The sequence below is a fragment of the Stegodyphus dumicola genome, chromosome 2 (genome assembly GCF_044657685.1).
Source record: "Stegodyphus dumicola isolate Sdum_Otavi_A_Nest chromosome 2, ASM4465768v1".
NCBI classification, from domain to species: domain Eukaryota; kingdom Metazoa; phylum Arthropoda; class Arachnida; order Araneae; family Eresidae; genus Stegodyphus; species Stegodyphus dumicola.
This window is the reverse complement of record NC_140769.1, coordinates 103,247,448-103,260,274: the sequence shown is the minus strand read 5'-3', so window position 1 is coordinate 103,260,274 and position 12,827 is coordinate 103,247,448. Positions and strand designations below refer to the sequence as shown.

At 30.9% G+C, this 12,827-nt stretch overlaps 1 protein-coding gene across 1 annotated transcript in view; it reads left to right on the top strand.

Moving 5' to 3' along the window:
* The first annotated feature begins 279 nt into the window (after positions 1 to 279).
* Positions 280 to 12,827, top strand: part of LOC118192403 (uncharacterized) — a 31,740-nt gene continuing 19,192 nt past the window's right edge. Inside the window, exons 1-2 of the mRNA XM_085810210.1 lie at positions 280 to 480; positions 4,367 to 4,548. Coding sequence (XP_085666336.1) covers positions 405 to 480; positions 4,367 to 4,548 — 258 coding nt within the window. The 5' untranslated portion in view covers positions 280 to 404. The remainder of the gene's footprint in view (positions 481 to 4,366; positions 4,549 to 12,827) is intronic.

The window sequence follows — 12,827 nt, the reverse complement described above, 5'->3', positions numbered from 1 at the left end:
TCTTCTCTGTATAAATATAAGTTTCTAAGGAAGGGAAAAAAGGACTAAGAATTATTTTAAACTAATTTTTCGATTTTCTTTACCCGCACATGGCTAGAAAATACAAAAATAAAATAATATAAATAAGAAAAATAAAATTTAAACATAAAAATAAAAATTTTTAAGTGTATCAGCGTGTAACACTTTAGTTCTTCCCTTTGGCAACGTCATTTGGAATTTAAAAATTATGTAAATAAAAAACGCTGAAGTTTTATTATTCTTTTGAGTGAAACTGAAGAATAGTTTCAGAAAAGCGCGTTTTAGTGAAAATTTTATAAAAATTTACAAGTGTGATTGTCGCAATCGTTACTAGTTTTACTAAATTTGAATACGATTAAATTTTCATTTTTCAGATTCAGAAGAAAATGATTGCATCAGAAGAATGTCTGGAAAATGTTACTCATGAGCGACCATATTTTAGTAGTAAAATCTTTGATGATAGTAAGTTAAGTATCTGATATTAATATCTGGTTCTTTTTCACTGTTTATTTATTTTTAGGCAGCAAAATGTACTTAATTTACTAATTAGTTTCCATGTAACTGTAACATCTAATTCATTGTGCTAAATTTTCGTAATTTATTGCAATAAATTCAAAGCTAATAAAATTGTTGTGGAGTTCGTTTATATCCCAGTTTCTAAACGAGCTAGCGAATAAACATGTCTAGTACCTTTTTCTTTACAATTTTCACAATTCAGCAGTTTATATATGTATGCTATTCTTTTCCTTGAATAATATATTCATATTTGTGAATATTTAATTCTTCTTTAAGTAGCAATAGTATTAAGACTCTGGCGATATATGAAATTTTGCAAATTATAGACTGGGTGATTAAGTTTACCAGTTTTGAGTTTAGGTCTGATCCTAGTATACAGAACACATGAGATTTGGCGACTGGTGATACATCTGAGGGTTCAAATGCGTCATTTTGGTGTCGGCGACGGTGCTACTTTGGTAGACGGTTGCACGGATTTTGACGATTTTTCTTTTGGCGAGTAATGCAACTTATGGTAAACCCATTGCTGGATAAGTTATTTATGGTAACCGATACTTTGCTGTCATTTATTTAAAAAATAACGCGTTTTATCATGCATAAATTCCGTGTTTTAAATATTATTTATGGCTTCTAATATTAAAAATCAATTTAATTTTGAATTTTTATTTGAAATAAAAATTTTGTTTGTTTATAATATTTTATATAATTTTATGTTGGGGATGATGCAATCAATGACGTCACCTTACTTAAAAAGTAATTGGTTTTGTTCATATATATGGATTTAATCTAATGTTTTAAACATTATTTATGGCTGTTAAATATTAAAATACAATTTAATTTTGCATTTGTTTTAAAAATGATTTTATTACGAATGATTATTTAAATAATTTTAATTCTATGCGTGATGTAATCAGCTCCCTGATTGGTTACTGAATATTTGTGCATTACCGCGCCATTTTAAAAGTTTATTATTCATCTCTTCGAATTCCTCAGATTTCAAATGGAATGGATATCTCCGTTTCGAAGATGAATGTTGTTATTGGTAATTACCAAGAATTATTGGTATTGGAATAAAAAAAAATAAAAAAATTGCCCTTTGAGACCTTATTTTGACCAACCTGTCTTTCCTAATCAAAGATTTATTTATAAATTGTTAATAGCGTCAGAGGAAATTTATTTTAAATTTTTGGAGGAAACCTCGCTAATTGCTTCTTCAAAGAAGTGCGAGAAATATGGATGACAGATGAAGATGGTTAAAAGAGCCGATTAAATTATGATTCCGATTTTTTTTGTGGTACTTATCAATAAACAACAAGTTAAATGACTAAAAAAATGTAAGTACATATTTTTCTTTTATTTTATAATTGTATACTTCAATTTTTGTTAAAAAAATTAATACACTATTTTCAGAAATTGCTGAAATAATTATTGTCACATATGTTTTAATGTTAATTATATTCTATATAGCGTATTTTAAAGTATTTGAATTTAATAATATTCTAATTCTTTTAAATGTTGGTATGATGGTTTTTAATTCGATATTCAATTTCAGTAATATTTTAATCTAATTAAACGTTGGCACAAGGTTTTTATAGCGGTGTTTTTATTCTCTTTTTTTGCTATATGAAAGTAATAATAACCTTACTTTAGTATTTTATACTCATAGTAAATGTATTTATTTACACTTGCCTGCCATCTTAAAAAACGATATTTTCAACAGAAAATTAATGCATTACTTTTAACGATATTTATTTTTTTTTTTAAAGTTTCGAATGCTTTACTATGCGTAAAAACAGCGTTTTTCAAGATGGCTGACGATTGTAAAAATCGCGCCAACAATTGCGCCAACGTAAATCGTCAAAAATCCGTGCAACCGTTTACCAAAGTAGCACCTCGGCGACAACTTTTAAAATCGCGCCACGGCCAAGTTTTACCTGAATTTTAATTTTTTAAGATTTAAAAAATTGTTATTACCAGCATATAATTTTATGAAGACGTTATCATCTAACTTCCTTGTTAATGTGACCATTGTAATCCTTTGGCTGCATTTGAAATCTGCAGGTCATAAATTAAGGTTTGTCAGTTTCGGTGACTGAACACAGTGGCCTTTGACGGTCATCAACAAGCTCAGCTCTCATTCCAGTAGCACACCACAGTGGACTCAAGTGAACACAGCTTTCATTACAAATTGTTGTTGTTACCAGTCTCACTTCTCTGACAATGGGCAGCACGACATTCATCGTGACAAGGAGTCAAATATGCCTATCGTTGACATGAGTCTTGAGCACCATATAGGTGACAGACTTAGTTTCGTCTTCACTTTTGAGGGACAGCATCCCCGGGGGGACGGGTCAGAGTGTCTTCCCCTCTTACCTTAACCATCAGCCTGTCGAGAAGACTTTCGGCTTGCTGCATATTTATAGTGTTCCCATGCCGCACAGACACTATACATATACAAATAGCAATTCCTTCTCCGGGATTCGAGCCCGAGCCGTTCGTTACGGTAGTCAGAGTTACTAAGCATTATCCCAGTTCGGTGGCGCATTCTAAATTTAAGACTGTTAGATATTGCCCTTATTTGGGAAGAAATAATTTCTTTATTTCGCAACCACCAGAAGGGTTAACAAGAAAGTACCCAATTCTTATCTAATCAGGTATAGTATATAAAAGTGACATGCAGACAGAAGAATATGGAATTTCTAACTCTGATAATTTTTAAATAGTGTAGTAGTTACGCTATAAATATGCTAATAAAAGCATTCTACTACTCACAAAATTTATATGTTTTATACACAATTATATTATAATGTACAGGAAGAATTATATTCATTCACTCTGTCAAAACAAGACCTAATGATAGTTAAGATTGATTCAAAAAACTAAAACTCTTTTGGGTTCCAAAACTTGTCCCAAAACTCTTTTTCAGATAATACGTAAGTGAATACGGTACTTTTCCGCTTTGCCGGCACAGGCGATAAAAGTCTCCAATAATGGTACAACTGATGCCAAACGGAATATCCTCGCTGGTAACCGTTTGCGCCTCATTTTCAAAAGAAGTTACAGCCATTTCTTATCAGGTAGATTGTTTCTTTCAATACTGGCATACAATTAGATAGAATTTTTACCAGATAGTTCAGTTTTATGTTCTAAGGCCCTGACCCTTCGCGGTAATTAAGTCAATTAGGATGCAATCACACTGAAGGCGAAAATATAGAAAAGGCAAAGTCAAGGGTTAAATTCGTCAGTTCTAATGAGAATGCACTAGCGAAATAAAGCACTGCGGTTTTACATAATTTCTGAGTAAGCTATACGTACGAATTGAAATAATTCTTTCATTTAAATTTGTATTCCAAATTAAGATTTAGCTTGAAATTAATGTAGACAATTACTAAGATAATTAGATTTTATAGAGTACTTTACGTGAGATGAGATCATTTGGGGTCAAGTGATATGAACCGGCGAATCAGGATGTTGAATCATAAAAGCATAGTAAATTCTTAAGTTAATGTCCTTTGACAAATTTATTGTCTTTATTTATTGTCTTTTTACAAAATTTTAAAATATATTAAAATGTTTATGCCTTCAAAATAAAAAATTCTTAAGAACTAACATTTGTTAATCTAGTGTGTTTTGCCATAATTAAATACACCACCACACCACCAACATTTGTTAACATTTTTATGTGTATACTGTATGTTGCCGACAATAAAGTCTGCTTGGCGAGTTTTGCGCCCGCGAAACGGAAAAAGTACCGTCAATACTTTAATACTCGAATGTTTACAAAATCTGGGGTAAGTTTCATGAAGACTAATCCCTTTTTTTAAATTTTCAGGCCAGCTGTATTCAAAAAGTTTCTCTTTTATACCTGTTGGTTCAATGACTGCCAAACGGGCACTGCAAATTGTGGGGATGAAAATCAATCTCGAATCTCAAGGCACGAAAGATGACTTGGAAATGTATAAGTGTAAAAGAATAGCAACTAATAATTTTATACCGCCAACAGATAAGCATAAAGTAAGCAAAAAAGTTCGGAAAAAATGTATCATCTGAGCTTTTATCCTGCATTTCCAAACATAATGTTTACTTCCAAAATTCATAAGCTTTCAGTGATGTGAATGAAACTGCTCAAATTTCTTTTTCAGGATGTACTTGGTATATTTGTCCTAATTAGAAGGATATTTAAAGTTTTGTTCGTCATGTATACTGGTAGCATTTGCAGTATTCATTATAAATATAAATAGGTATTCATTATAAATATAATTACGTATTATCCCGTCGAATGGCCAAATAGCGCGATTTAACGTGTATTATAGATGTCTGCGTCCTTTAGAATTCTAAAATAACGGTTGGCCACTGGCGAAAATTTCCACCAATAGTCGACGGGATAATACGTAAATACCAATAAATAAATTTTTTCTACAGAGTTTAACTGTAAAATAAATAATAATTCACAGTAAATAGCCAGTCATAGTCAAGTTCTCGAACAAGACGGATTTCCTATACTTGAATGCCTCTTTTTCGTGATTACGTACCTATTACCAAACAGTTTTCCTAAAAAGGATACACATTTTTTCATGGAATAAGAGTTTAATTAAAAATACTCTTGCCCAAATTTTGTGCTACTGAAGTATCGTACTTCTATGCTGTTAAAATACTATTTACCAATCATGTTAAAAATTAGTTTTACTATTGGAATATCACATTTCTATGCTGCTAAAGTTTTATTTTCTAGTCAATTCAAAAATTACTTTTTCACGTAGCAAAAGATTTTGGAATTCTCAGCAGCTAAATAAGTTTCGAAGATTTAATTAGTAAACTTCTAGGCTGATAAAGAGAAACAGATGAGACTGGAAGAAACTCAAATGTTAAAAGAAAAGACGAAAAGATAATGTTTGTTGATGTGAAAGGAATATGGATGGCAATTCTGTGGTTAGATGCAATGTCTTAAATTTAATTTAGATTTAAGACTAATAATTAATTCCTAAATATATGCTAAGTAGTTATGAGATTTGAATATTTTTTTTAAAGAAATCATAGGTGAGAGAGAAGCTCGTCCAATGGGAAGTTTAAAATTAGAAAAAATTAATCTTAGTTTTGAGCTGAGTTTGTAGAAAACCTCTATGCAGTGATGGAGGAGGTACAGTAAAACTCTACATAATTCTCGTCTTCGAAAAACCCAAATATTCTAAAGCATTCTGAGGAAATATATATAATCAAATAAAGTAAATAAATTAAAATGCAAAGGAAGCAATTATTGTAGAGTAAAAGCATATAATAAACATCATTATCTTTCTATTTTAAACTAACTAAAGCTACGAAAAAGTCTTCAATAGTTGGAAATTAGACTTCCTCAGAGGTTTCTGCATTTAGCAAAATTTATTGACTTTAAATAGTGATTTTAATTTCACTTCTTTTCTCCGAAATATGTTTTATACTCTATTTCTAGTTCATTTTGTTTTCACTCCAAGAAATGTTTTCTATTTCTAGTTCATTTTGTTTTCACTCCAAGAAATGTTTTACACACATTTGTTTGTCAGAAGCGTATAGTTATCACTTCGTGGCTGCAACTGTAATGTTTTGGTTTGGTTTTTGTGATTATGGCAAAGCCTTGAGGGTTATCTGCCTAAGATGCCTTCGTGAAGGACTTTCTAAGAGAAACTTACTCGTATACACGTTACATCCGGGGAAAATCACGAAAACGTTCATGCAGCCAGCCCGTTCGCCCAATTCTTACCTCGGAATTACCAGAGTTCAGCGACTTTACCGCTCGGCCGTTGGTGGGCCCGCAATCGTGATGGATGGGACGGTTTTATGGAATGAAGTCAAATTCATCATTTAGTGCATTACGTCACTCTAAATCACTGGTTAACATCTGAGACATATTTTTTTTAGGTCTGAGACAAGTGTTTTTAGGATCTCTGTAATAAATAATGCACATGATGTACATAACCATGCAAAAGAATGATATTTAATTACACTTAATCAGCAAACTTAACTCGAATTAGATCGCTCTCTTTTGCCTGCGGTATTTGTTCTTAACAATAACCTAATTCTTACCGGAGTATTTTCAGCTGACTTATTACATCTGCATCAGCTGCAAAACTGGAAAAGATTCTAAAAGAGGAATGGAACAGCATATCTTTATTACGCAAAATACTCTCACGTTCAATCTAGCTACTCACTATACTCGCAGTGATCAACATTACATTGGTACAAAATGGTTTGGATTGGTTTATTTTGATTATGGCAAAACATGCGAAGGCTGTCTGTCTAATGGTAGAGATATCTTAACAGAGTTCTAACTACAAACCTGTTCGTATCCACGTCATACATGAGAAAAGCCACGGAAATGCCAATGAAGCCTGCCCATTCAACAGGATTCCAAGCCGGAACCAAATTGATAAGTATTCAATGACCTTATCCATTCGGCCCATTGATGGTTCCGGGATACAGAGTGGTACAAAACCCAGACTGATAAAAATGCCAGAAGTACTTGTTATTTTACCTATTCCCTGTGAAATAGTTTGAAATAGCATATTTACAGCCAAGTTCTTGAAACGTTATGGCAAGTAATTCTGTAAGGTTCTTCACGCGATCAGAGCCGGATTAATGGTGTTTGCTCAAGTTAAATAAGGCACCAATTCTTAAATCGCTAAAAATATTTGATTAAAATACAAGATTTCCATTAGAAACTTGGTAAGACAGATTAATTTTTTATTTTATTAAATAATAGCATTCAGTAGGCCTAACTAATTATTCATTTACCTCGTCACCATAGTTTTGAGACATTCTATAGTTTATTAGTATACACTATGTCCACAAAAATGGCCTTTATTTTCGCACCCGTTTGTGGTTGGTGGTATATTTCCAAATACAAAAATGTTCTGATTCTCATAAAAATTTATATTTTGGTATTTTAAAATTAAAATAAAGCTATTTTATGAAAATTGCGAGATTTAATTTTCTTTGCATTCGGCCAGTCTTTAAACGTTCGTACTCATCATTAGAAGAAATAATTCTACGACAAAAAATTACCTAGATATTTAATTTCAAATTTTGAAATTTGTATTCCATTTTCTGCTTGCTTTGAGAGGTCGCTTAAAAATATATTAAAGTAATTCGAGGTTTATTTCGCCCCTTAAAATGTTATTCAATAATACTCTTTTGTGATTTACCAATGCGTAACATTCTTTAATTTATAATTTTGTTGCATTTAATATGCCGAACGAGTTTTCATACAACTAATTTTAAAGTTTTTCAAACTTTAAATTACGCTACTAATATTTTCAGGAAAATTATTAAAAATAATCGTACAAATCAATCGTACAATAATCATACAAAAAATTCATTAAGCTGGAAATATTTTGCTGTGGGCCCATGCTGAAATCTCCCATTGCATTTTAGAAAGTGAATGCTAGAAGATTCTGCGAATAAGATTCCCTTTATGAAAAATTTAGAATGTTTAATGCTTTTCACGGCGGTCTGAATTGCAATTCTAGTAAATTAATCTATTACAACCAGAAAACTTTTCCGAAAGTAATATTCCATTTGGAAATATATGTAATACTTTGTAATATATACTTGTATGTAGCCATTGTCTTGTATGTACTTATATGTAACTATTGTATACAATCAATGGTTTCGAATGTAAAGACCGCATAAGGACTTCTATGGCTACAGTGTGTATTTTTATTAGATTATTTATTTTCCCCTTATTAAAATGAAATGAATCAAATTTACAGATATTTATCCGATCATATTACATCAAAAGGCTCCATTGACGCTCATCGGCCTGAGCCTAAAAGGATCTTTGTCTGGCTTTGACACTGGTGTATTGTCGATGTATATTGCCATTCAAATAATTCTATTCTAATTTTTTTTATCTGGTTTCATATTTTATTATATATAGCACAGATATTTTTGCTTAGTGCAAACAAAATGCATTTACTCAGAAGGCTTTTACTATCGTAGCAGATAAATCCAGCAAGTGAGACATCAATGAGAGACGATATCTCAGCTGACGAGATATCCAACTGCGGTGTTAGAAGAAGAGAAAATGAAGAAAAGTCAACCGAAACTGAACTTCAACCTATATTAGAAGTCAGCGAAACTTAGTAATGTAATTTTTATTATAAAGTTAGAGCTATTTTCATAAAAGAATTTAAGCATTTATTAGTTATAAGGAAAAGAACTTATTATGAAATTCTATAACAAAATGTTACCACAGTTTAGAAAAGACTACTTGAAAGGTAAATTGTTTCCGCGTTTAATTAATTTTAAAGACTCACACAGAGTATTACATGATAACTGAATCGAACATTGAGAAGTAGAATTAAAACACTTGCAATGAAGTTAAGGCCACCTATCATTTAATCGGGTTCTGTTAAAGCAAAAGTTAAGTTATTTTTTTTTATTGCACGATAATGAAAAATTTTTTATCGCAAAGCACAAGCTTTTAACAACTCAGTCTACGGAGAATATAAAAGGAAATAAAAAATAAGTATAGTAATAACAGTGTCAGACTGTGATGTCATATTATTTCCGAGTTGCATTTTATCCACAACACATGCCTAATTTGGCAATAAATCATAAAACGTGGCTAAACTTAACGGCCATTTGGCGATATTTCGATCCGGTCCCTGTGTGATCGTAATTGGTTCTGTAATTGAATACCAGTAATTGATCCCTATATTTAACTGCTACCGTATCTGGCCCTAATATGCAACTGTAGCTGTATATAACTTCTAGTAATTTCGAGAAAGGGAAAATACTGGAAAATACCCGGCTGCTTCAGAAAACTGTAAAAGACTGGGAAGAGCATCATTTCTCAGAATGTTTAAAGTTAGATCTCCGTGCGAGCTTCGCTCTTTACATGCGCTTTGCACTGCGTTCTGTTTAACATTCTTAGTAGTTTGGTAACTACTGATTGCACTCTGTCCTAGTGAGATAAACTGTGCAACCACCTTTTTCGGAAAGTTCTAGAAATGCTAATTGTTCCTTTTGGAAAAATAAATCTTATAAAGTATCATCGATTTTGTGTGCACTCAATCCATTACGAAGCTTTACGCTCGCAAAATTATTATAGCACAAAAGCAAAATGTCTAACAGGTCATTTTTTTTCGCGAGTTTGAACTCATTGTCAATGATCAAGTTTACCAGCAAATATTTTTCTTCGATGTCAATTATAATTTTTGTCATTTTGAATGATGTTTATTTTCCCATTATTTTTATTACTTTTTAAAATACTAAATTAATTTAAGTAACGAACGATCTTATTGTTCAATTTAAGCTGCTTGAAAATGAAGTTAAATTGTTAATAGTATTTTCCTGTTAATTGGCATATGATTGTTCTTCTTCCTTGTGCTTTTTTAACTGTCCTAAAACTAGCTGGTTACAAAGTCTCTTGTATCACCTCGGTAAAGCGATAGCTGGCTTCACGAACAGCGAGTTCGAAAAAAAGTAAAATCGATGCTATTTAAAGTTGAAATAATTTGAACGGCATTCAAATTTGAATATCAGCTTTTTCAATATACTAATCTTTTATCCAACGCATATTTTTAGTTAAAATATATATATGGCTATTATGAATATAGATAAACCTTCAAGAGCATTCAGCATCAGCCGGAATAATCTTCCTGACGAAACATATTAAAAGATCTTAGCACTATTAATTCATTAATTGCCCTTTCACCATATGTATCACAATTTGTTTTGCTGTTTGAACTGTGTTTTTCTCTTTGTGTAAATAGGCGTAGAACCCTTTCTGTATGAAGAATTTTCATCTCAAAGGCACCATCCCTTTCGCCGTATAGAATTCAGTTTTTTAGTAAATTTATTCCTGTTACTGTACATTTTCATATTTTGGGGTCTTAACAACAGGGAAAGGCCTATAAAATCTGTTCTTATAGATATTAATAAAAATTTCCCTCGATTCACATGTCAGAATATATTTTGTGGAAGTGATTGTATTATTAATTCACATTTTAACTTGGAGAATATATGTAAGGCTTTTCGAGCTCGAAGATCTGACTTTATTATTAAATAAAAATTAAGTTATAACTGTTCTCATTCCTGAAGAAATTTGAAGAAGATTCAAGTCGTTGCAACATAAATCGTAAAAGAATTCAAGATAATCTATTATTAATTGTGGTTACTTGAATAAGAAACATTAAAATGCAAAAAACGCAAGTAACTCTGAAAAATATTTGTAAAATAACATACTATGTTAGAATAATAAAGCTAACAACTGAAACATTGCACCAAACTGCTCTTGTTTTCCTCAAGTTAAAATAAACTACTGGTAATTAAAAATTATGTTATCTTAACACTTCCTACTTCCTTGCTTTACGTACAAAGAGAAGCAGAAGGTAATGGTTTAGACCAGCGATTCTGAACCGGTAATATGCTTACCACTGGTGGTACGCAAAGAAAGAAATTATTTTTAAGTGTTAAAAATAAAAAATTAAATTCCCCACTATCCTATTTAAGTTTCTTTAACACTCGTAAATTTATGCGATTTGAGCTTTGGGTCAATAGCCGTTCATAGATTTTAGCAAAATGATACTTCTTTTTAAAATTTTTAAAAATTTTTACAAATATTCTTTTAGACGTAGACGTAACAAAATTTTTCAGAAATCATGTTTTTAAAAGGAGTAATAGAAATGGATGTTGTATTTAATAGGAAGTAAAAATTAACTTGATATAAAAATATAATAGTATTTCATTAATTCGTCTATAGCTGATCGATTTATTATAATGTCTACACTTTATGTAGTTATATTTTCGGGCTTATTTTGCTCCATTTTCAATTAGAATAATATTTTACGTCGATTTCCTGTCTCTAACAGCAGGTATTTTGTCTCCTTGTTGCTTTGTATTCCTTACTTTTCCACGCGATTTGAAAATATCGTCTTTTGTTTTTGAAGAATTCGTAATACTTGTTCATTTAAATATTTGTCAAAAACTAATAAACCAAACCTAGATTTTTCAAAATGAAAAAATGGCTAAAATTGACTAAGGGGAAATATGATGATTCGCAGGTGATGGACCCAGGACAATAGCACTAAGAATATTGAAAAGTAAAGGAAAATTATTTATAGAAAATATAATAAAAGTTATTTATCATTTGAGTTTACTTGGAATAGAGGTGAAATGGACCCTCAACCTCAATGTGATGCTTGCGGTGAACTATTATATAATCAAAGTATAAAACCATCGTTCCTTAAAAAGACATATTGAATCTAAGCATACCATTTTAAAGGATAAATATAAAGATTATTTTAAGAAGAAATTATCGGAGTTCAAAAATAGTAAACAAGCAATGAAATGTTTTGTTACTTCAAGTGAAAAAAATTCGGAAGCTAGTTATTTAGTAAGCCTAGGAATTGCCAAGAGTGGGTAGGCTCACACTATTGGATAAAACCTTATATTACCAACAGATAAAGACATCATTTTAACATTATTCAACGGAAAAATAGTTAATGAACTTAAACATATTCCGTAATCAAATCATACAGTAAGTCGACGAGTTCATGAAATGGTAAATTTCATAAAAGGGACACTTACTCAAAAAGTAAAACACAGTGAGTATTTCGCATTGGAATTGGATGAAGGTACTAATAACAAACTTTGTTCAATTATTAGTTTACATACGTTTCGAAGAAGATGAACGAATTGCAGAAGGGTGTTTATTTTGCCAATAAAAATCCATTACCTAAAATTTTATCACATGAAGAAGAAAAACATTGATAGAAATTTTCTGTGATCAAACTCTAACTGAAGATTTCAAAACTGACACATTTATTAACTTTTGGCTGAACAAAAAAAAAAAAAAAAAAAAAAAAAAAAAAAAAAAAAAAGGAAAAATAAAGAAAAAACTGAAAGGTTTCAGATTTTAAATTGCGTCCAAAGGGACGTTTTGTTAACTTTTTGTGAGTTACCTTTATTTATTAAATATATCGTTCTTCACACTTAAACCATAAAATTCAGTTCAACAGCAATATCGCAAAATAGTTTTAAAATGAGCATATTTTTAGAATTTCCGATACAGAGACTCACGCGTTGGAGATAAAAGTGCTTTTTCTGTACAAATTGCTCGCTTTGAAATTCTTGAGTTTGTTAATCAAAAATTCATTAAAGTTTTACAAAATATGAAATCGATAATAAAACAAATTTCAAATTTGGTATTCCACATGCCCTTATTCGTAGGAGGGTTACGTTATTCAAAATTCGGTTTTATCACAATGCGAGAAATATACATACATTTACGCAGATTTTTCATTATTTAATTTCTT